This window comes from Fringilla coelebs (genome assembly GCF_963513975.1).
Source record: "Fringilla coelebs genome assembly, chromosome: 1".
Lineage (NCBI taxonomy): Eukaryota > Metazoa > Chordata > Aves > Passeriformes > Fringillidae > Fringilla > Fringilla coelebs.
Genome location: NC_140028.1, coordinates 15185078 through 15209324, shown reverse-complemented (window position 1 = coordinate 15209324; position 24247 = coordinate 15185078). Strand labels below are relative to the sequence as shown.

General features: G+C 42.7%; 1 protein-coding gene across 1 annotated transcript in view; it reads right to left on the bottom strand.

Moving 5' to 3' along the window:
* Positions 1-225: 225 nt before the first annotated feature.
* The window catches only part of EXT1 (exostosin glycosyltransferase 1), a 176439-nt gene continuing 152417 nt past the window's right edge, over positions 226-24247 (bottom strand). The window contains exons 3-11 of the mRNA XM_084224741.1: positions 22891-22998; positions 19192-19311; positions 13587-13719; positions 12132-12250; positions 11317-11412; positions 8227-8316; positions 4372-4532; positions 3206-3377; positions 226-649 (exon numbers count right to left, since the gene is read on the bottom strand). Of these exons, the coding sequence (XP_084080867.1) occupies positions 464-649; positions 3206-3377; positions 4372-4532; positions 8227-8316; positions 11317-11412; positions 12132-12250; positions 13587-13719; positions 19192-19311; positions 22891-22998 (1185 nt within the window). The 3' untranslated portion in view covers positions 226-463. The remainder of the gene's footprint in view (positions 650-3205; positions 3378-4371; positions 4533-8226; positions 8317-11316; positions 11413-12131; positions 12251-13586; positions 13720-19191; positions 19312-22890; positions 22999-24247) is intronic.

The following is a 24247-nucleotide window of genomic DNA, read 5'->3' as shown; positions in this document are numbered from 1 at the left end:
CGGTAGTAAATGAGAAATATTAATACTTCAGTTCTGTCCTGTTTGTGTGTTTGTGCTCAGTTTGTTTCTGAACCTGCTGCATTTTCCCCCAGTGAGATTCCAGCGTTTAACTGTGCAGGGAAAAAGGAATGAAAATTGAATTGACAATCAAATGCACAAAAGAAAGAAATGGCAGCTCTGAAATATTCACAACCAACACAATTTTGATTAAAGAAAGAACTCTGTTTTTAATAGGGTTTTTTTTTTTTTGATCATTAAAAAAGTTTAAACCTGCATAGCAATCATTTCAAAAATAATTATTTAATGTTCCATAATGAAACTGTACACGACCTAGTCCCAGCGAGAGCGGCCTGCCGGCGCTGTGGCGCTGCGGAGCCGCGGGCGGGGCCGGGCGCTCGCTGCCGCCGTCGGGCTCAGTCCGGCTCCCGCGGACCGCGGCGGCTCGGCCCCCTCAGCAGCGGCCTCAGAGTCGTTCAATGTCTCGGTACTTCTTCCTCAGGATGGAGACCTGGTCTTTAAAGAGGACAGGGTCGAGCCTCATCTGCGAGTGGATCAGCGGCATATAGCCAAACCAGCTGGCAAAAGTGTTCATGCAGCTCTGCCGCTGGGCAAAGTGGTCGGGGTCGGCCCAGCGCGAGGCCCGGGACGTCTGTGAGGAGAGCAGAGCAGAGCAGAGCAGAGATCAGAGATCAGAGATCAGAGTCACCCTGAGCACACAGACGGTGGGAATGGTAGGAATGGTGGGAATGGTGGGAGCTGGGCCAGCCACAGCCGGGCTCTGTGGGGCTTTGGGGGGCCTCAAAAAGGGGAAGAACGCCCTGCCCACTGCAGATCCAGTGGTGCTGAGCTGGACACCCCTGACTTCCCAAAGACAGCAGAGGACAGGACACTGTGGAAACATGAGTTCGACCATGAGCCAGCCTGTGGAACACAACAGCCACAAGCAGCCCTCCCAAATCTTGCCAGCACTCTATTTCGCCCTATCTCTCACTCTTCTTTTCTTCAAACCCTCCAGCGATTTCAGAGATACAACAAGTTCTTAAAAACCATCAGGAAAAAACAGAAGGCCATTGCCTTCGAGCAGAGGGGCACACCCAAGGCCAGGCCAGTTGCTGCCCATGGTCTTCAAGCCATAGGAGGAAAACAATTATTCAGGGTCAAACCTGAACTTTTGCAATTCAGGCCTGCAGGAATTTATAAACAAGTAATTTCAACCAGCTTGTAACTTAGATGTCCTTATGTGCTTGGCATTATTCTTCTGTGTAGATGCCCTGCAGTGAAAAGCAAGGTGCTTCCAGGAATCCCTCTGGCCAAGTCCAGTGCATCAGAGAGCACCGTCTCACAGACTCAAAAAATGAACCGGAGTCCCACACTACATCATATTTAACTCTGACCCAAGGAAAACACCAAGGTCTTTGACTGCATACATGCAAAATATTCTGGCATGATTTTCCAGAGTTCAGGGCAGCTGTAATCCCTGTGGATGTCCATTGAAACTCAGCAGCTCTGGAAAAAAAAGGCCCTAGCAGCTTTAAAGCTGCTATTATTCATTGTCTGTGTACCTAAAGAATATTTATAAACACAATAAAACTATTACTTAAGATAAAGTATGAATGTTGAGAACCTAGGGGTTTTTTTTGGTGCCACTTCCCATGCATTTCTCTATAGCACTTATGTTTCCGCTATACTTTAAAAACAAGCATAAATTGATAAAGTCAAAGGATGCAAATTAAAACATGAAGAAACAGATAAAGGCAGGGACTTGCCAAATGACTGTGATACCAGACTTGATCTTGGTCCAAGGCCTGCCCAGTTTAGCTCAAAGGCCTGTCCAGTTTAGCTCAAGTGGTAGGTTATAATGTGCATTGATTACAGGCTCCTGATTATACAGAGCCACTAAAGAGCAAGTAAAAGCTTGTTGCTAGAGGATTATAGCAGGTATTTTGGCCATTAACACCGAATTTCCATATGACTATTCATCTCTGTCACAACACTGAGGTTATGTTAATTTTTTAGTTGTCTTTCAAGGAATTATGAACATGGTCCATTACATTTCCCAAAGCTGCAGGAACAACTTGTCTTTAGGAGAGAGTTATAGTTCATGGCTGACTCGAATCACCCGTGCTCTAAGATGAAAAATGAATGCTCCAGCTTTGCCAAACAGCCAAAGCACAGCCCAGTGGAGAGGTGAAGCTGAAGCTGGAAGCCATAGGTACTTTCTGGAAAGCACCTTCTTTCACAGAAGCTCTCCTGGCCACCCAGATGAGTCAGAACTGCTGAATGCTACCAATGCCACCTCAGGTGCAAGCACAGTGACACAGAAATAATGCAGTTTACAAACTGGCATGGCAACTCCCCAGTCAAAGATCTGAGTAATGCTACCAGGAGAAAATGGGAGGGGAAAATCGAGGGTCCTTCTTTCACCTGCCCCCCGGTAATGGTGGTGCTGTTTGCACTGAGATCACAGACACCGTGGCAGCACAGATGGGAGGCTGCTCAGGACTTGCAGGTTGTGCAGGACTTGCTATTCCCCTCATTGTTCTCTCACACAGGGCAGGAGGACAGGTGTCCCACACTACCACGTGCCCTGTTACTAGAGGTACTTCTGCAATGACAGAAGGCTTATCCAGTACCTGGAAGAGGACCTAAAACAAGTACTTAGTGGCTGCTAATGAGTGATGGCATGACTGTGGGATAAATTGTTCCCTGGGGGGGAAAAACACTTGCATATCACAAATTATCTCTGTTGTGACAGTTCAGTGTCAGTGTTTGAATCATGCTATATAATTTAAAATAGCACAGGGACAGCCTGGTACATTATATTAATTAATAATAATAATAATAAAAAATATAAAATCTTTCTAGAATTTACTTATGCTTCTAGCATTCCATGACTAGGTCTTTGGTCTAGAATATTGACTTAGAAAATTAGGGTTTAACTGGAATTCAGTCACCATAATCATCAGTTTCAGGAGTAACATCATGTCAGAAAACCATGAAGGGAAGCAGCATTCACAGTATACATTTGCCAGTTTTCTTTGTTCTTCATTATAATAAGCACATCTAAAGTCTATTCACAGTTCTGCTAAACTAGAAACTGCAAAAATATTTGACAGAATTGTATCACTCTGTAAACCTAACCTAGAAGTGAACCTGTTACATTATCAATACATCCCAACTATTAAAACATGCTGTGATTACATACCTGTCCCATCATGGTCTCCTTATACTGTTTTTTCTGTGTTACTTTGATTGGAGGCAATTTTGTCACGGCTGACACCAAAAAATTCATTAGAATGTCCTCACAATTGGCCAGTTGGTCCACCATATTCTTTAGGCTGGCAGGCAGGTAATGAGTGTACAGGTAGTGATAATATCTGAAAACCAACAGCAGTGTTATTAATACAAGCCACTGGGCTTTCAGGTATCCGGGACATTTGTAACTCAGTTGAGACCCAAGTTTTGTACTGATCTACCAATACAGCACTTCCTTTCTTTGGTCTCACCCTCCAACAAGAAGGGAAGACAAATCAGTTTCTCATCAAGACAGTAAACAGTGCTAAAGGAGAAAGAGAACATGTACCTTTTTTGCAACCACATTGAAGGAAACAATGTGGGCCTGAGTATCAAGATAATGGACAAGGAGGAAGGAGAGCCCCACTGTGGTACAATGTGATAACCAACACTGATGAATTCATCCTCCCTATTTTCTTTCCAAACCATTCAGTTCTAAAGAACTCTTATTAAAACTGCCCTACTACTGTTCTCATTGTTGAAATTATTCTCCTTTGGGTCTATATCATCCCCCGTGGCCTGTCTTCTCCTTTGTGGAGGTGTGGATTAAGATTCCAGAATTTTCTTTTTCTTTAAATGTAGAGAGGACTTTGGTCTGCTGAAGTTCTAACAGCGTAGGTTTTCTCCAACATGCTGCAATATGCTGAACTGTCACATGTCCATTGTACTACATCTCTAGAGTAGCCCGAAGACTTTGCAGTCTGTAGCTGTCAGCCAACACATACCCAGAGCTGGTCTGGAAGTAACCTCCTTTCTGCTATGCTACAGGCCATTCAGCCAAGCAGCTTAATGAATTTGGGAACCCTTTGAAGTATGTAATTCCTGATGTTAAAAAGAGCAGTCCGACTGCCTCAAAACACAAGTGACTTCAAAGAGACCCAACAAGTGCAGTAATGATTACCAGATCCCCAGAGCTCAACCAAGAACTTAAATTATTACCCCATAAAAAGTAGACCCACTTACTATCTTTCCATTTTTTCCCCTCCCCAGAAGAATGTTCTTCACACCCCACCCCCACCCCCTCTTTACTATTTTGTTTCATACAGAAGTAGGATAGCAGATGCTCTGGATTCTTACTTGTGGTAAATAGCAGCTCCTGTCAATACCATGGAATAGTCATTAGTCCATTTGGAGGTATACCCCCACCTTTCCTTAGTGTTGTCCCAGAAGTGACTGCGTGCAGGATAGCCTACAATCCTCTCTGGAAAGCTCTGCCAAACTGTAAAGGCAAAATCCACCTGTGGACAAAGGTACAGGCCAAATGAATACTGAAACTGTTTCAGCAAATGTCAACAAAACAAAATACTACCTTGCCACTAATTTGCAGTTCAAAATCTTGGAACTGTTGCAAAACAGTAATTCTGTGTATTCATCAGTAAATTAAACTGACTGCTTGACATTTTGCCCTATAATTATGCACATTTTAATGGTTCCTGTTAAAGGGAGTCTAGAGCATCACAGCATTACATTAACATTTTCAAGCTTGCCCTTTACATATCAAACCTTTTCAAGTTACAGAAAGAATGGGTGTAGGTGCATGTATTTATACCTCAATGCAACACCAAGGGGTAATGGCCGTGTGGTAAACTGAAATAAATTTTTGCACATCTTTGTGCATTGCACCTACCATTTTATCACTGTTAATACAGAGTTTGGAAAATCAGGAGTCAAGCACTTCAAATTGTAAAGGTGGCTCAGTGAGAATAAAACAGACAGTCAGAGTGGAGTCCTTTTATATTTTCCAACTGTTTTGAGCTTTCTGAAGACCATGTCAGTCATACTTTCAAGACTGTCAATATGACCAAAAAGGTTCAAGATATAGCTTAATAAAGAGGAAGATAAAATTCCCATTTAGTTAAATAGGCATATGCTAGCCTAAACTTCACAAAAAATGCTTTATATTGTATGAGAAACAAGACTGTGTCAAATGCTGCCAATGGCATTTTTTTTATTTTATTGTCTTGCTGTAAGTATTCTAATAACTCAAATCTCTGAGAATTGAGAAGTGACAGGATATTGCTACCCCATGATCCTACCAAACAAAATCTAGTGATATTAGGGAAGGAATGATCTGGGTAGTTTGCAAAAGGATCGTCAGCAGGGTATTTGAGAAGAGTTTGGTAAAAATATATATGGAAAGATTTTATCAATGGTTGGCAGTCCCTACCCTTCAACTTAGATTTTGGATCTCAAGCTAGACTGGAATTTTTTAAGAGTTATACACAATTCTTATTGTCCTGCTCAAACCCAAAAAAAAGAGGGCTTTGTTTCTGCACTGCACATTAGGTTCTCCTCAGTACCAGAGGGACCTAAAACTTCACTCAAAAATGTTTGAAAAGCCTTCCAAGAATGCAGTCAAAGTTAAGGGTGTAGAGGTTAGGTAAAGAATAGCTGCTCTGAGAACAGCCCCATTTTGTGTTGATTACTGTCAGACTTCTCACATTTACAGTGTTTTTATGAAACAGAAGAGTCGCACATGGGCTGAAATACAAAGTTAGGGCCTAGTTATTTTCTTTAATGTTGTTTCAAGGAATCTGAGGCCAACCAGAAAGACAATGTGCACAAACCAGTTACCGTTGTGATAGTTCTGATCTCATCCAAATCAATACCACATGAAAGAACTGAAGGGTTTTTTCCCTATGAAGGCCTTTCCCATAAAACGTGACATCTGTTTTCTTTAGAGAAGTCTGAGAATCTCAAACTTAAATAAATAATAAAATCACTGCCCCCAGTGCCCTCTCTTGTGCTTTCAACTATCTTCCCTTGCACTAGGGAGATGCAGTAAAGCAACCACCCTAAGAGAAAACTCCCTTTATTAGAAAAGCCCCTCAGGTCTCATCCTAATTTCCACAGCACTGCCCCTCTTGGCTGATCACCAGGAAAACCCAACCATGCTGGCAGTCTCTTAAACCTCTGCATCATGACCCACGCTGATTCCTAATGACTTCCCCCACACCCACACCTCTGTGCCTGTGGAACAGCTCCTCTCACAGAACTACGCCGTTCTGTGGAGCATGGAAAACCTTTACCACACCGGAGTCAGACAGTCCAGAGGATGTGCCTGGTGACTGCTGCTCTCAATGGGAATGTGATTGTCTTTGACCATGTTTCTAAAGTGCCTTTTCTGGGCCTTGTAGCTGTGCCACCACAACCCTCCATGAGTAGCTAGTTTCAAAGGAAATGTCACATCACATTGGTGTAAGCTGTACCGTGGGGGAAGTGAAGCAATAGAAAATTCTCTCTCCATGGAGAGCCACCAAGCAGAGCTGCTGGCGGTGGCACCCTGGAAGAAACAGGTTGGAGCTGCAAGGTGGGTTCTAGCAAGAGCTGGCCAGCTGGTTCTGTCTGCAGCACAGGGACCAGGGGGCTTTCAGAGCAAATACCCACTGTGCAAACACACAGGATCAGCTGTAAGTTGCTCACAGGAGCAACAGAGAAAACAAAGCAAAGTAACAAAGCCACAAAGAAAAGTGTAGGCTGTCTCACACAACAGCAAATATTTGTGCTTCAAAATGTTTAGGGCAACACATGGCCAGGTTGAATGAGAAATACTATTTTTTCATATTTCATATGTGTTCCAGAAGCCTGTATGACTCTGAAGTTTGTAGGATGACTAAATACCAGTTAAAACAAAACAAAGCCGCAAATCCTCAGGGAATCCACAGTGGATTGCTGAAAATACCCTGCCAGTGCAATGAAGTCCCTTAGAGGTATTACCATCATCCCCAGGGCAGCTGAGATGGGACCTTCATCCGGAGCAACAACCTGCTCAGGAAGTCCAGCCCAAGGAGAAATGTCTTTTATTGCTTTGGGGTTTCTTTGGGCTGTGCAGGGCCTTGCACACAAGTGCTTTGGCAGCAGCTACATTCTTCCTCATCTAGCAGAAACTATCAAGGTGTAACATTGGTATCAAACAGGTTCAATGTCAACTATTTCTTTCATTTTTGAAGCAAAAGAGGGCTACCAAGGCTGCTTCTTGAACAGTCTAACCACAGCACAACATCTGTGTGCTGTGGAGAAGAGCAGTTGCGATCTCATCCATTTAGAACAAATTCAGTGACATCTTAGGGTGTATAGCAGTGACTGAAGACGAATGTTACACATTTCTTCACTGACATATAAGTACTGGCAGCATCAGTGGAAGATCCCCATCACTGACAGAAATGCATTTTTATGTAGGTGAAGGGAGAACAGAATGACCATGGAAATGGAGGAAAAAAGGGAAAACAAAAGAAAATCGAGTTTTTCAAGCTATTCCCTGGCCATCATTAATAATGTATTTCCCAAATATTGCACTCTATATAAACTGTCATCGGTTTCCCTTGTGGTTCTCAGGAAGAGGTTCTAGAAATCAATACTCATCCCAGTTGTAAAAATTGGTTTTCTACAGTATTTTTCTTTTCTTAGTGCTATCTTGCTCTTGGCACAGACACTCGGGCATCTAAACTAGCAAAGATCTCCAATTTTATGGGCTGACACAATGGGGAAAGAGCATTCCTCAGTGAAATCTGCACTAGGGTGGCAATGCTGTCTTTTGGAGTGATAGCAGTCCCCCTCTGCTGACAAGCCTTCCCCCTCTACCTACACCCTCTACTGATACCGTGGGGGGGGAAGCTACCCCAATCAGAAAAGTGAGAGCAGAATATTAAAGCTGACTGCTCTTGGCTGCCTACACCCGCCTGCAGCTATGTTACTAAAATAATAAAGAACGGAAGAACCATATGCTAATGATGAGCCAATTAACCAGGGCGAAAAGCTCCTCTGATGGCAGGCAGTGGCAGGGTTGCTGAAACAAGTGCAACACGTTAAATCTGAGTGTAGCAGGAAATCTTGTAACATTTGCTCACTGGCAAAGGCAAGAGAAGAGCGAATCTGCTGTGCTCAGGCTGAGCCCGGGAGCCAAGCAGACTCCCAAATGACAGAGACCCTTACCTCAGTGGTTGAAAGCACGGTGTCCTCATCCAGGCTCAGCACTGCGTCTGTCACTATGTTGTCATAGGGTAGGAAGCGACTGCTCATAACCTGTGGGTATTCAAGGCAGGAAGGGAAGGAAATAAAAATCACTTGAAGGACTCATTTCCAAGACAAATACTTAATTTTACTCCTCACTCTTATTTCCTCTTGTCTGCGGTAGGTGGCATATTTCTGTCTGATGGAAAGGACCCTTCAGCTCAAAAGTGAAGGAGTGTCATTTTTGTCAGCCCAGCAGTCAGCCCATACCTTCTATCTGAGGAGTAATTTCTGAATAGATCTCCCTCTTTGCAGCAGGCTGCCTTCCTTTAGTGACAAACTGCACTGGTCTGTACTGATAATTAGATGTACCTACAGCTTCTTTGTGGAGGATATTTTCCCTGGTGGCTAGGACTGTCCCTCTGCTCTCCTACAGGGTGTGAGGATCAAAGGTAATGAATGCTGAGAAGGACTTTGCAGCCTTCATAAGCTTACACAGCTGGGAAACCAAACAGCTCAGGATGTTTGGAAGGATGTAATACTACCAGGATGGTGCAACATTCTCCATCAGAAAAGGAGAATATGCTAAAGAACTCGCGCTTTTAAAGCTCAAATTGAGCTTTATCTGCATGAAGACTTATATAGGTATTGTAGCATTTCAAGAAATCACATTCTTAAATGGCCTTCCAGTACCTGAAGGGAGTCTGAAAGAAAGATGGAGAGGGATGTTTTATAAGAGCATGTAGAGACAGCACAAGGGGGAATGAATTCAAACTGACAGAGAGGAGGTTTAGATTAGGTATTAGGAAAAAATTCTTTACTGTGAGGGTGGTGAGCCACTGTAACAGGTTGCCCAGAGAAACTGTGGATGGCCCATCCCTGGGAGAGCTCAAGGCCAGGCTCTGAGCAGCCTGGTCTAGAGGGAGGTTTCTTGGTCCATGGCAGGGGGATCGACACTGGATAGTCTTTAAGTCCCTTCAACTCACACCATTCTATATATAAAAACCCTACATACAGAATAAGCTTTTTAAAGATATAGCAGGACAGTCCTCAAAGTAATAGGAAATAGATGGGAAAGCTGGATCAAAAAGGTAACAGCAAGAAATGAAAATCCATATGGTTTCTTTATCAGACTAAACAGCACCTTTTGAGAACTCGTGAAGAATAACAAGGACACAACACAGTTTATTTCCCTCATTTACTAGGAAAAATAGCCTGGTTAGTTACTAGACTTCTTTACCAATTTACTATGCCAAGAGAACACTTCAAAGGTCAAGCCCAGTAAGAGGATTCCACTGTATGGAAACAGGGACATGGAGAAGTTTTACACAATCCTCCTAATTGACATGGTCAGTTCTACATCTCCTGCAACCTGTTTGGAAGCAGGTCTTTGGAATCTATGCCTTGATTCAGAGAAAGATCGATCTCCATAAGCAAGATGTTCACAATGTCTGTTTGGAGAGCACCCCTTCATCACTGCGACGGTCTCAGTCCAGGGAGGCAGGGCTCTGATGAAGAGGTGATCTGCCTGGGGCTGGGGGTTTTGTTTTGCTTACACTAAGATGAAGCAGAGCAAGCAGCAGCAGGAGACCCATGTTCTCATCCCCAGTCTTTTATGGACTGTGCAAAAATTTTAAGTAGTACAACAGTCAGGACTTGCCATGTATTTTTTTAATAGCTAAAGTACCGTTTTGTAAAATGGGTGTCATAACATTTGACTTCAAGGGAAGAGTGAAGGTTTGGTAAAGGTAGACCACCATGATCAGCTTCATGGAAAGGCAGACCACTGTGATCAGCTACATGGAGTACTGGCACCTGCCAGCAGGCCTTGGCCAGGTTTGGAGATGAAAAGCAGTTCCTTTGTCCAACCTTTGAACTGTGTTGCTCTGGCTCTGCAAACTTGGTCCAAAAAAACAGCTTTGCACATAAGAAGCCATTTGGCATATGCTGGGATATTAGAGGGAAGAGACTGTCCACTATAAACACACCTTTATGTACTCAGGAGACTCATTTGTAATCCAAACAGTGCCTGGGGCCAATTTCTACAAACATTATAGTACTGGTCAGAGATTTCTCCTCTATCTCACCTCTGCTACTTTTACAAAAAGAAAATAAAAACACCCAGAACATTCAAAAGGCTCAGAAATCTGTACAACCTTTCTTTGCCCTGCAGCAATTCTCCTGATACTGTTTATATGGCTAGCTAAGGCCAGAGCCTTTAGCTGCCACCCTTGCAGGGCTCTCTGTCTCTTGTTAGTGTGACAAGGAGAAAAGACCAAAGACAAGATTAAAAATTCAAAAAGGGATTGTACAGGCAAATCAACTAAAAGTTCCCTTTGCCAATACAGAGCTCTGGAGCCAGCTGACAGAGACAGCACAGAGGTCCAGCTCAAATCTAGATTCTAGAGCAAGAAGTCTTGCTTCTCTCATGCCTGCATTTGGAAAGGATTCATCCACTTAAGTGAGAATTTAAAAAAACTCTATTTTCTCATCTGATGGCATCTATTTTCACTTTGTGAAAGTACAAACAAGACGTGTGTTGCACAGCAAGAGATGACATGGTGATTTTGTTCCCACACAAGTGTTCCATGTCCCTTCCCTTTTCTTTTGATAGCAGAAGTACCTCTCAAGACCATAAAAAAGAAGATACTTTTCAAAGGCAAGTTCTCATTTTAACTCAGCTTTTGAGTCCATAGCTGACCCTCAAGTCTTGCATGTGACTTTTCAGACTCAAGAAGTGCAGCTGCATCACTACTTTCATGCACCTGCAGAGAGATGGAATCTCCAAGGATGGGGTCAGCACTCTCTGCTGCTGGGGTCACATTTCAAAACTGGGTCCCACCCATGAATCTCAGATTCAAGGCATTAATTGTCATGCTGATGATTTCTGAGTGCACAGGGCCCATGCATGAAACACGAATCTGCAACTAACCTGGTACAAAAGGCCAAGGAATAGAAGGGAGCTGTCATTTTGTTGGGAACTACAAAGCTTTCACCAAAGCCACTGGAAAAATCAATTCCCATCCCATCAGAGAATGCAGGCAACCTTTTACCATGCTCCTCTCCACCTACCTTGCTTTCTCCTTCAATGACTATGACAGGCACAGAAGTGGCAGGCCAGCGGTGTTTGGCTGGGAGGGGTTTATCACAATTCCATAAAACAATAATCTGGAAGAGAATATTGGACCATGATCAAAGACTTTGGTGGCAATGGGGCCCATATTCTAAGGTCTCAGATTTCCAGACAGACATGTTAAATTCAAGTTAGGAATTTCAAAATTCAAAGCAATGAAACAAATCTGCATAAAAATAACACTTCCTACATTGATTTCACCCAAGCCAGCTACTTACAATATATATCCTCTCAGGCAAATATACACTGGACAGGAATTTGGGAAGTCTCTGTCTCAGCCACATGATACAGATGTTACTGATTTACTGCGGCTCTCATTTAAGGCAAAACCCCTTGTGACACTTCACTGCAAGAGGGTGCTCCTACTGAACTCCCTGGGGTTTTATTTAGAGAAGCCAAAATCCTGGCACTGATGAGATTAAAAGTCACAGCAGGAGGAAGGAAGCTCATGTAACAGCTCTTGAGGCACAGGCATCCTTGTGCAGTTTGCAGCACACACACAAATTCTTTAAAGTGCACTCATTATTTTACCTGTCTCGTGTAACAATGGGTTTAATTACTATCTCTATTCTACTCCCATTATACTCAGAATTTTTATTTCCCATGCATGTAGGTCATAGACCATAGAAACCTCAGAGGAAAGAAACATCAGAATTGAAAAAGGGGGTAGAAACAGGGCTGAGTCACTAAGCTCCACATTCCTGGCAGAGTGGTTTGTCTCTGCTGTGACTGACAGCCAAACAGTGCTGCTTACCTGTGCACAGTACTGGGACTTGGCTACAGCAACCAGGAGTTTCAGCACAGGCTGAGATTGGGAAACCAGGGGAGTTACTGCGTGGATAACGGCAGTGAATGTGGAAAGAGGCTTCAGACCTGAAGTGAAGACAGACATATTCAGTAAAGACAAAATCACCCCAGTTATTACAGATTAAAGGACTTTGGGGATGGAAAAAACAATCTGCACTTAATGCAAACCTTGCCAGGATTTTTTAGGTCATCTCCCTTCCTCTCAGATACCAGATGCTTCACAGGAGATCACACTTCCCTTTAACTCCCACTCTGAGCCTTTAACTTCCACTCTGAAATACTGGACTCCAAAACAATTATTTCCTTTTCTTACTCACTGTTTCCACAGATGTTCTGTTATCTCTTTTTTTCATCCAGTTTGTCCCACAAAATTGACATCTAGTTTGTCCACCCAAATGTCTTTCTTGACATAGGCTCTGTTTTGCTGCCTGGCTCTGGATGCTTGATGTTTTTTTATGGATTATCTCCACAAATTCCAGAAGCTTATTCATTTTCCTCAGTTCCATTACAGCCTCTGTCAGATTTTTGCTCTTTCTGGGTTGATTCTTATCCACACACATCTTCAATTACATCCTGAAGTGATAATTCTGCTTGCATCCTTGCCTTCCATTTTTAAATTTTTGTCTTGCTATGATTTCCTTTTTTGCCTGGAATAACACATCCTACTGGTGCCTACCCTTCATTACTGCTCTCAACCTCATCTAAATTCATCAGTGTGGGGGTCACAGTCGTTTTTCATCAGAATTAGCACAGAAACCTTCTTCTCCCTTTTTTAACACAGTCACTGTCAATTTTTAGCAGGTGAGCAGTACAGATCCACACAAGTGGGATGGCAGAGGCTGAGCCAAAAGTAGCAGCAGTCTGGTAAGCAGGATCCCTTCAGCCTGGAGGCACATTCGCCTGCAGAACTCATTGTTCAAGCTCTGCTTCAGGAAAAAGCCATGAACCTAAGCCCTATTCATTCCTTCTAATGGGATTCATATGAAGACACATAGTATGCAGAGTAAATCCACACCAATAAAAAGTGTCATGGGTAAATTACCACTTTCCCAATTTGCCAAGCAGAAATAAACAAAGAAAGGAAAAAGCTATTCCTCTTATGTCCCCTCAGGCCATGAATGGGTCAGCAACTCCGGCATTAATTACCAGCAACTGAAAAGTATGAGGGAACATACTTTTTTTTTTTTAACAATCTCTGCAAGCAAGAGGCACATGATGCATGTTGATGAGTCAGAGATGTTACAGTCTACAGTGGGCAGTGAAGACTGAGACAGGATAAATGAAAGGCATCATTAACTAGAAATGAATGGTAAGTCATTTGGCACATGCTACTCAAAGACAAAACTTCAAAATTCCACTAGAAATTCCAGATGCTACTACATTATAGCAAGGATTCACTCACCAAGATTAGCATAGTAGTAAGGAAAATCTCCCAGATATGAGGAATATTGTGGCAGTACAAATAACCCTCCAGGATGTTTGTTCCATATTAAGCTGTTACGTGATATGTGCTTAAATATTCTGTCCTGAATAATCTGAAAAACAAGAGAAGTAATGATTTTTAAACAGACTGTCATAGTCACTGGTAGAAGCTTCAGGGACTCCAGCTGCCTGGAATCATCACCCATTCTGCAAAAAGCTGAGGCACACAAATTACTAGACACTCCTCCTTGATCTCTCTTAAAAGGACTCAGAACCTGCACATTGTGACACCACTTCAGCAGCTCAGGCTTTGTGCCCTAGGTTTCAGAGCACCTGATTAGTCTCTCTGGACATGGGGACCATACAATTTATTGCATTTTATATTTCAAGTCAAATATTTTGTCTATCTGAGTATCTTAGCAGTTGTAAGCCTGACTAGTACATTGTCAGCTTTACTATCCAGAACTCACAGAAGACAATTATTTGAAGATGGCATTAAAAAGCCAGATAAAATTAGGAGATAAGGAAAGTATTCAAAACCAAAAAGACTTTCAGCAAATCAGGCTGCACTAATTATTAAATTTTTCTTAATTATAAAGGGATATTAGCATTCAGATGCATCACTGATTCCACGTATCAGTTCTGTAACAGCTCCTTGTTGGATGAAACAGATGATCTTTTTGCAACTACTGTCTGACTATATAGGGGACCAAAACCAGAGATTCCTAGATTTTTAAGGTAAGAACAGATTACTAGGTCATCTACTTTATCACCAGAATGCCACAAGCAAAAAAAGAAAAAAGATACCAGGCCATACAATTAGTGTGTATTTATGAAATTATAGTTGCTTCACATCGGATGCCTGATTGCAGGAACACAAGTGGTTCTTACACTGATGGGAAATCCTTTAAACTTCCTGCAAAGGCAAGATTCAGTGGTGGGAATCTCTAATAGCACAAATGCAGCCTCCAAAGAAGGTGCAATTTTCTAAGTGCAATACACTCTTGAGCCACATATTCCTACAGATTGCCTTCCCTTGGAGCATTAGAAGTTAGCAGGTCTTGAGATGGAATGCTGCAAAGGGCCAGTGGGTGGTGAAGGATGAATTTTCCCCCAAGCTGGCAAAGCAGGAATGCCTTGCCTTCTTCTGAAACTCATCTTTTGTTATCTTCCAATGAGGTTTCCATGTAACTGGAAGTTTATGCTGTGTACAGGGCTTGAATAGCAAGAACATATTGATTGTTCTAACCCAATGTCTCTGTCCTTAACACAGATGTATCTGGGTGAAACTTCATGTCTCTGAAGCTGGACTGAAGTGTAGGAAAACCAAAAAAGCAAAAAGACCCACCACGAGAAGAACAAAAGCAGCTGCTGCAGTCTAAGCAAGCTAAAATCTCTGTAAGCTCCTAAGTTCAGGGACATTTGGTCAATACATGAATAAGCATTGCCACAAGCAGCCGTTTTCCTGGAATTTTTGATTGCCATGACAAGAAAAGATTAAAACACCAGTTACATTGTGTTAGACAATCCACTGCTGGTGGCAATACATGTACTGCTAAACTGGGGCAGATGTTAAATGCATGCTTTTCTGAATTTTGCCTACAGCCAATTACCATAGCTAATATGCAGTAATTCACTCACACGAGTAAGTTAATTTAACTTTTTGTTTTGGAATAACAGACTTAGGACTGTAATGCTATCACTGACAAGAATGTATCTGAATATTTCTAGTTGAGAAGATAGGTGTATCAGTTGTCAGATCTCCCACATGGCAGCGGGGACATGAAAAAACACAGACAATGACTTTTGTTTACCCAACTGCAAATGATGCCACTAAACAAGAGAGAACCTGGAAAGTATTTATTTTTGAGTGTTTACCACAAAGCATAAATACTGCAGCTCCTCCCTCTTGTTGTCCCACAACTGGGGCAGAACTGGACAAGTAGAAGTCTGTAAATCTGCCTGGCCAGGAGGTTTACACAGGCAGTGGAGTTTTCTGGGGCACTGGCAGCCAGCAAGGCTGCAGGGCAAACACGAGGCTCGAGGCTCGTGTTCTGCGCCCCAGCGTGCCCGGAGCCAGCGCAGCTCCAGCGGGGCAGGGCCCTGGTGCCACGGCAGCACCAGCTGCCTGGGAGCCCCTCGGCCTCCCAAACCTCACCTGAGTGCTCCTGCATCCTCCTGGGGAGCTGCTGAGGTGGTGCACCACAGTCAACAATGCAGCACTGATTTATCATGCTCCTGGGCCTACATATGCAACCTAGCTGTCTGTCAGGACAGAGGGAGAAAACCTGGCAGAAAGACAACTAAGAAGTGTAAAAAAAAAAACATGGAGGACATAAGGAATTAAAATGTAGAGTGTACAGTATTGCACATATTGCAGAGACAGCATCTACCTGGTCTCTCTGATGATGAGGCATGACAGGATGTTTAATAAGAGAAGAAAGGGGTTAGGATATCTGGCAAGATCGCCTTCTTCTTTTTGGAATGCATTAATAGTCCATCCTCACACTTCAAAAAGTTCACATATTGCCCCAATCATTGCTGCTTTTCAACAGGCCCTAGCCAAGCATCCAGCATTTATTTTCTGTACTTTGTGCTGTCCCTCTCTCCTCCTCTTCCTGAGTGGAGGACTGGGGATGCTGTGCAGGGATATTCTGGGTTTGCTTCAAGAGAAGATGAAGCTGACAAAGTGCAGACATGCTGCAGCATACATCCGATGGTGCCTGCAGCAGCCACTGCTGCACTGCCAGAGCTCTCACTCACCAGCCTGCAGCAGGCACTGGTGAGCATCACTGCCTAACCCACCTTGTCCAAGATACTGGGCAGCTCCTCTGTGCCTGCCTCAGGGGGTTGCTGGCCAAATGATTCAAGCATCTCATTTTGGCTATCAGCTGCTTGGCTTAGGCCACTGTGCTGGGGTAGAGTTCATTTTTATTCACAGTGGGTGCTATGGGGCTGTGCTTTGGATTTGTGCTGAACACAAAGTTGAAAATACTGAGATGCTTTTGTTATTGCTGAGCAGGGCTTGCACAGAGCCAGGGCCTTTTCTGCTTTTCATATGGCCATGGTGGTGAGGAAATTGGGGGTGTCTGGGAGGTTGGGAAGAGACACAGCCAGCATGGGTGACCCAAAGTAGCCTAAGGGAAATTCCAGACCAAATGACATCATGCTCAGGATATAAAGTGAGGGGAAGAAGGAGGAAGAGGAAGACATTTGGAGTGATGGTGTTTGTTTTCTCAAGTCACCATTACACATGATGGTGCCTGCTCTCCTGGAGATGGCTGAACACCTGCCTGCCAGTGGGAAGCAGTGACTTAATTCCTTGTTTTGCTGCATTTTTTATGTAGCTTTTGCTTTCCCTATTAAACTGTATTTATCTCAACCTATGAGTTTTCTGGCTTTTACCCTTCCAGTTCCCTCCCTGACCCCACTGATGGGAGAGTGAATGAGCAGCTGCCTGGGGCTTGGCTGCTGGCTGGGGTTGAACCACAACAGCCACCAAATGCTGTGAGATGATCAAGGAACTTAAAATGTGATTTAAGGTTTCCAGAGGTGTGCAGAATAAAGGGCTGTGATATCCTTGCAGACATCTGATTTGGTGAAGACTTTTTCTGTGCTGATATCCTCAGACAGGGACATATACTGGCACTGCTGTTAGTGGGCAAGTGATTATTCTGATGATATCTAGAATCATCAGAGCACTCTGACACAACAGTATTACAACAGAAGATGGATCACGTCCACATACAAAAAAAAAAAATCCTGCTAGGAATTTACTTCCAGGCATTAGATTTTAAGAAGAGGATATGCTGCTTGCAGGTTTCAGGCAAAAGAAGTCATTCTCAACTGTATTAATCCTTTCCTAAGGAAAGTTAACATGGGACTTTACTTAGGAAAGTTGAAATGTGAATTGAGTGAAAAGAACAGAATCCCTCTTACCTGTCTCAAAAGATTGAGAGTTCTGAATTAAAAAACAACAACAAAATCTCAAACCAAAATCAGTCTCCCAAACAGATGAAAAAACCCACAACATCAACACCAGGCATACATTAATTGGTTTCATTAAACTAAATCTTCTGGGAAGACTTTTGTCTTCACTTTGTTTTTTCTGCTCTGAGCAGAAACTCCAGCTTGCTGGTTACCCATCTGCTTCAGCTTTAGAGGTTTTGCTGTCCCTTGGGCTCCTGAAACCACATGGACCAATGTGTCCCAAAGCAGCACCAAAGACACGTGTGAGCACTGGAACTTGATGTGATGGACACCGAGGTTGTGGGAGCTGCAGGTTATGTGCCCTGGAGTCCAGAGCCAGCACAGGAGAGGGGCAGTGGGGACAGCTCTGTGCCCCTGCCCTTTTAGCAACCCCTAACAGTAACAGGGCACATGCAGGGAAGGCAGAGGATGAGTGAGGCACCTGATGGACCCTGGGAGCACTTCTGTAAGGGTTAATTAAACTGCGAGCAATGGCACATGGTCTTCCACCTTTGTGAGTCTGATCCTGGTGTGGGATTATCACTGCCTCATCAGTGCTCATGAGGAGTTTGAGGATGAAGAGCAGTTGCCAACGGGCAGCACAGATGAAGACATGCTCTTCTGAGGGCAATGGGAGCATTGTGAGGATAGCTATGCCAGGGGCTCTGCAAATGTTCCCTGGCCGATTTTCTTCACCGGCATGGAAAAACCTAAGGGACTGCCTTGCAGCAGCTGGAGATTGATTAGCCATGGGCACTCATTTGCAGTTTTCAGGGAGAAGCAGGTACAGCAGGAAATGTGGAGCTTTAACAACTGTGCATTTCAACTGTGCACAAAGACAGGTGCAATTGCAGAAGCATTAGCATACGACAAATGCATTTGCACCTACAAAGTGAGCCCCCTTCAGTGGTACAAATGTGTCAAAAATTTATGTGAAAAATTGCAAAACAGTTAGAAAAGAAACCTGCTTTTGAAATTGCAGCCTGGGCCCTACTTCTGAAGAGCCTTTCATCTTTCCTGTCTTTCAATTCAGAAAGGATTCTCTCCACATTTTAGATCATCTGTCTCCTCTTTTAATAGCAGTCTAATTATGATTATCTATTAAGGATTTATAAGAATGATCAGGCCTTTCCCTTCTCCTGTATGTGAAGATAACACATAGCATTTACAACCCCCCCCACCCCCCCTTTTTCTTGAGCCAGATCAATACCCCCATTACAAGGCATCAAAATGTTAAGGAATGGTCAAGGAGGACTCTACAGTAGCATTATTTCCAAAAAGAATTCCAGAAAGGTTTCTTAAGAAATACATTTACTACCAATAACAAGGATAGTGATTCATAAGCCATAAAGCCTTGCAAAGTCAAGATCACACATGACAACTTTTCCATGTGTTGGGTAGCTCCCATTTTTCACCGTGTCAGTTTTCTAATGTGGATTCCGATAATGAAGAAAGTATTTCCTTAGGGGAGAAAACTCATCAGGATGCTGAGCTTTTTTCCCAGTGACCAATTGCATGTCATGAAAACCAAGGTCTGAAGCCAGCTGAGGACAGGAGCAGCTGGACAGGTACGGAAATCTCACTGCATGGCAAGGTCTCAGACAATTTTTACTTACCTCTAGTGTAGTCAATACAATCTTCTCAACTGAAGAAAAATAAGCCTCCCACAAGAACTGTGTCTGCTGTCTAAGTGCTAGGATTTTATCCTGATGGATAGACCTGATTGTAGAAGGAATCTGTAATACAAGGTGTAATATAGTCAGAAGCTTTAGAAACAACACAATCTCATCAAATTAATATGCTGCTGACAAGCCCTCTCCTCCATTAGCAGGTTGTACAGCTTCAGCACTCCAGTCCAATGGAGATGTGTGTCAACAGTTAAAGCCTTGATGTAAAACAAATGAGACACAACCCTTTATAACCTCTGATATTGAATATATTATTTTTTTTAATCTGCTATCTTTTAGTTTTTGATTGTTCATGATAATGAGTGGTGTGGCATAGTAAGGAGCTCCTCCATCCCACAAAACTCATCCCACAAAACTCTTCATGGACTAGTATTTTAACAACCTAGTACCTGCAGGGGCTGAGAGTTCAACAATAATCCCCACATTCCAAGTATATTAATGGGCTCTGGAATTGCATTAACCACAGCATGGCAACACTAAGTATCCTAAGGAAAACACAGCAACACCTTAAGTAAGACTCCACTTTCTGGGAGCCTGTGGATCAAATGCATTTTAGTAATTACCTCAGGTGGAAAGAATAACATCTTCCACAACATCTGTTATTCACAAGGGAAAGCAGTGCTTATTTTTGCCCTCTTTCCACAATCTACACATTAACTATTGTAAAAGTTGCCTTATAAATAAACCCTAAATTGTCCTGCTGCAGCAATTTTCCATTAAAAAATGTAACTGCTCACTAGATCAGAAGGGAAGGGCTTCATGTCTACATATTTCACCATCCCCCATGTCCTTCTCAAAACTAAGGTCTGTATATGCCATTTTTTAACTTAGGACATTGACCAGGGCCTCCAGTACAACTTGGACAATGCAAAATGACATTTTCATGGGGATTTAACTGAAATTTGCTTTAGTGATGTGGGCTAGTCACAACACTAGAAAGGTATTTAGAATATGTTGCTGCTTTGTGCTTATTTTTTTCTAGAAATGAACAGTTGTGTTCACATACACTCACTCACTTTTGTAATTTCTGACTGGAATCACCGAATTGTTTAAGCTGGAAAAGACCTCTAAGCTCATCAAGTCCAACCACTAAATTATGTAAACTTGTTCTCAGATACTGATTTCTCATAAATCTTTTACCTGCGTCATTAGTTTTAAAAGCAAATACCTGTGTATTTGGTCCTTGTGCATTCCAGCTTATTCTGAACTTTGCCTGCATCCTACCACATTCAACCCTTTCCTGACCAAAACACACTCTGCTTATTCCTAAAATATTCTGAGAAGGTGCAGTGATCATTATTTGTTTTAATGTGTTCCCAAATCAAATGATTTCCCATGAAACCTCCTTCCTGAAGAAAATTTGCAACTTTAAAAATTTACATGTAAAAAATTTTCACAAGAACCACCAAATTCTTCTTTACTTGCAGAGTCTGCAACCAGGACTGGACCCTTTGCCCATGGCTCCACTGGGTGCAGTGTCAGATGGGCCAGTATTTGCTCTCTCAGCCCTTTCACTCTTAGACCATCATCTTAGAGACACTGCTAATGTCATACAGACTTTGGGCTTATGAGAGAGTTAGCACTGCAGCAAGGTGGAGCAGAAGAAAATGGTCAGATTGTCCAAGATGCTGCTGTATTTCCCTCCCCTACAGGCCCTTTAAGTAAAATGTAGGTCTTTAGGTAAAATACTCCCTGCAAAAGTAGTATGAAAGACAGAACCTGAAAACATGCATTGGCACATGTCTAAGAGATCACATCACTATTCATGATGTGCTCCAGTAAGTAGAAGGATAATAAACATTACCTGTACTGGCTGCACAGATGTGTATTAATCACACCCAGAAACATTATTAGTAGCAAAGACAAGATTAAAGTCACTTCTTAGTGGCAATACAGCATTTTCTCAATAAATGTTTAACTGCAATACGTGCAGCCTTGTGTAGGGTGTATGCATATGTGTAATCCACCCATAAAATCAATTCTCAATCCTCACTACACCTTATGAAAGGGAATGCTGCTCTGACTACAAAGGTTACTGCACAAAGTTAGGATTTTACACACCCTACCATGCTCCTGAGTGCCAGCAAACACATGTCAAGGTTAAAAAGAACCTTGATGGAGGCTCTGTTACAACAGCTGGAAAGAAAAATCAGAGCTCCCATTTTAAATGCATTTGCCTATTAATCTACTTGTCCAGAAAGACAGGTGGGGAAAATGATGTATTAATACTAATCCAGCATGATTACATTGGAATTATTAGAACTTTAATAAAAGGTCATTTCAGCAACGAGTAGGGGGGAGGGAAAAACCACCCTGCACAAATAAATGCAGAAAAGCTCCCAGCACTATGATGAGGAGAATATGCAAATAAAAACATCCGAGTTGCTCTCAAACAGGAAATGAAAAACTGTAACATAACAAAAACATTTCCCAGAGCAGACATTCAGGCCTTCTGCCAGCTCTTTAAAAACACTGTTAATAACAGTGCAGTAGCTGTTCAATATGGAAGCAGCTGTGTGAAGTGAACGAATGGCACGTTACCGGAAAACATGAAGATCAGCAAATTATTATTATTTAAAGAGAGACATAATTTTGCTCAGAAAAAATGTGCTGTCCACAGAAGCAAAAATCAAATGGCTCTTTTATATTTGCAGCTTGTATGACATTAAGTAGAATAGGCACTCCATGCAAGGCTTGCTAGGCCAGCTCTTCACAAATATTTACTTCCTTAGACAAGTAAACAGCCATGTGATGACATTGCAAAGACACTTTGTTTTGGGGTGCTGCCACACCTGTACCTTTGAGGACTTCTCTCTGTGGAGGACACTAAATTCAAGGATCAAAAAAAAAAAGTTGCTCTTAGTGGCTACTTTGTGCTTATTCCAAATCTTGTGGATCTCAGCCTTATGCTGGACAATGGCACTTCGGAAAAAACAATTTTTCAAGAACTTCTCCTAACATGAATGTTTCTGCAGAATTTAGAGAATCTATTTGGATTCTAATACCCCCTAACATAGCTGAAAAAAACAAAACAACCATAGTGCCTTTAAAACCAAAGCAGATGCTGAAAGTAGCAGGGAATTTGTAACTCCTCAGCCCATTTTTGTTCTGTGACCTCAAGATTAACTATAAGTGACAGGAACACTGCTTCACAAAGCAATGCTACATGGTCCACACATCAGAAAAGGGATGGATTCTGCTTCCCACCAAACTGTTAGATGATAACTCCTGCCTGAGAAAATACCTGCTTTCCTGAGGATAGCCCTGAGGATAAACTATTTTTTAAGGACTGGGGCAGAATCCACCCTCAAATATTTTCCCTTTTCATCACAGTACCTGGGCAGGTCTACCTCAGACTGGCATCCAAATGCTCCACACCAGAAGCAATTTCATGCTCTTTGCAAAAATAAAAGTCTCCTGCACTTAAGAATGTGGCCTGGTGGCTGCCATAACCTTGAGGTCAAATAATGAATGATGTCATATTAAATGAGTTCACAGCCAGTCTGACACAGACAATCCCTTCACGATAAAAAAATCTTTTACAACCATGACCTTTTGGATTCATCTTCCCTGTCCATTTAGATGGTGGCAGCAGTAATCAAGCGAAGGCCGCGGTCTCTTCCTTACCTGTAATAACAATCTCTCATCGCCGATGATGGCAGCTTGGTTCCAATCAATCACTTCCGAGAACGGCAGCTCCCATCCGTTGCTGAGCATGACCGGGACGCAGGCAGCCTGTGGGCACAGCGGCACCGTCAGCAGCAGCTCCCAGCTTTCCACCAGCACCCTGACCCCCTTCTCTGCACAAGCTCAGGTGAGGCGACGTGGCAAAGAACGCCAGAAGCCAGAGGCTGCAGCAGGCCAGCCCAAGTGTTTACAGTTTTCCGTTTTGGGCTCATTCGTATGCACTGAAAGGTGGGGTTTGCATGGACAGTGGCATTTGCAATCTGGTGCTTACACTGCCAGACAAGGGCAGAACTGTTCAGTGCAGCAGATGGGGAGAATTTAATACAAAATGATGGCCTTCCTTGCTGCTTTGTGAACCACTTACCAGGGAGCAACTTCCTTAACTTTTATAGTATGTTGCTGACAACCCTACAGAAAACACAGCTCATATTTAACTTCTCACCACCTTTCCCATGAAGGAGTAAATTCTCTATCCTGTTTGGTATCAACTCTCCAAATAGAGGCAACTGCACAAATACAACCTATCTGTCATCACCTGTCTACAAAAATAAGAACTGTTGTATGTCTTTAGACAAACAAAAAACATGCACATTTAGTATCTATTTCTTACCAGTATGATCTGTGTAAACTAATTAAACTTTGACAAGTTTTACAAGTTTTTCTGCACTGGCAGTTTGTGAATACTTAGCAAATAGGTCAGTATTTCCATAAACAAATGATCACCACTATGTTCTGGTCAGCTCAATCACAACATAAGATCCAAACCAAACACCTTCTGATGTGATGAAATAACCTAGTATCAGAGGATTTTTAGCAAACCTGTGCTCTGGTTCAGTTTCCTTGGATCAAACCAAGCTTAAGTGTTCTGAGTTTGGTCCGGACTAGGGCTCAGGCCTCCCAAAAGATGGTATAAAGGGGAATCTTTCAGACTGCTGTACCTTCCTTGGTAAGATGCATCATGCACAGCATCTTAGACTGGCCAAGTCTACATTACAGCAGTGATTATTATGTGTAAACAACTGTGATCTTCTGTAAGGATTTACATCAGTGCATGAAAAAAGACAACTAGAAAACACTTAGTAATGTGTTTTCATGTTTAAAACATTGCACTAACGTGGATTAGGACTTTCAACATCACCTGGGTCCAGACAGAAACTGGGAATACATCATTATTGGTGAATACTGCTGCTTAGCCTGTTGCCTACATTTTATCATTGACCAGGTGCCCACAAGTGCTGTGCAGTGAGGTACACTCCTTACTTTCCCCTCCTGAGATGATGTATCTAACAGAAGCTGC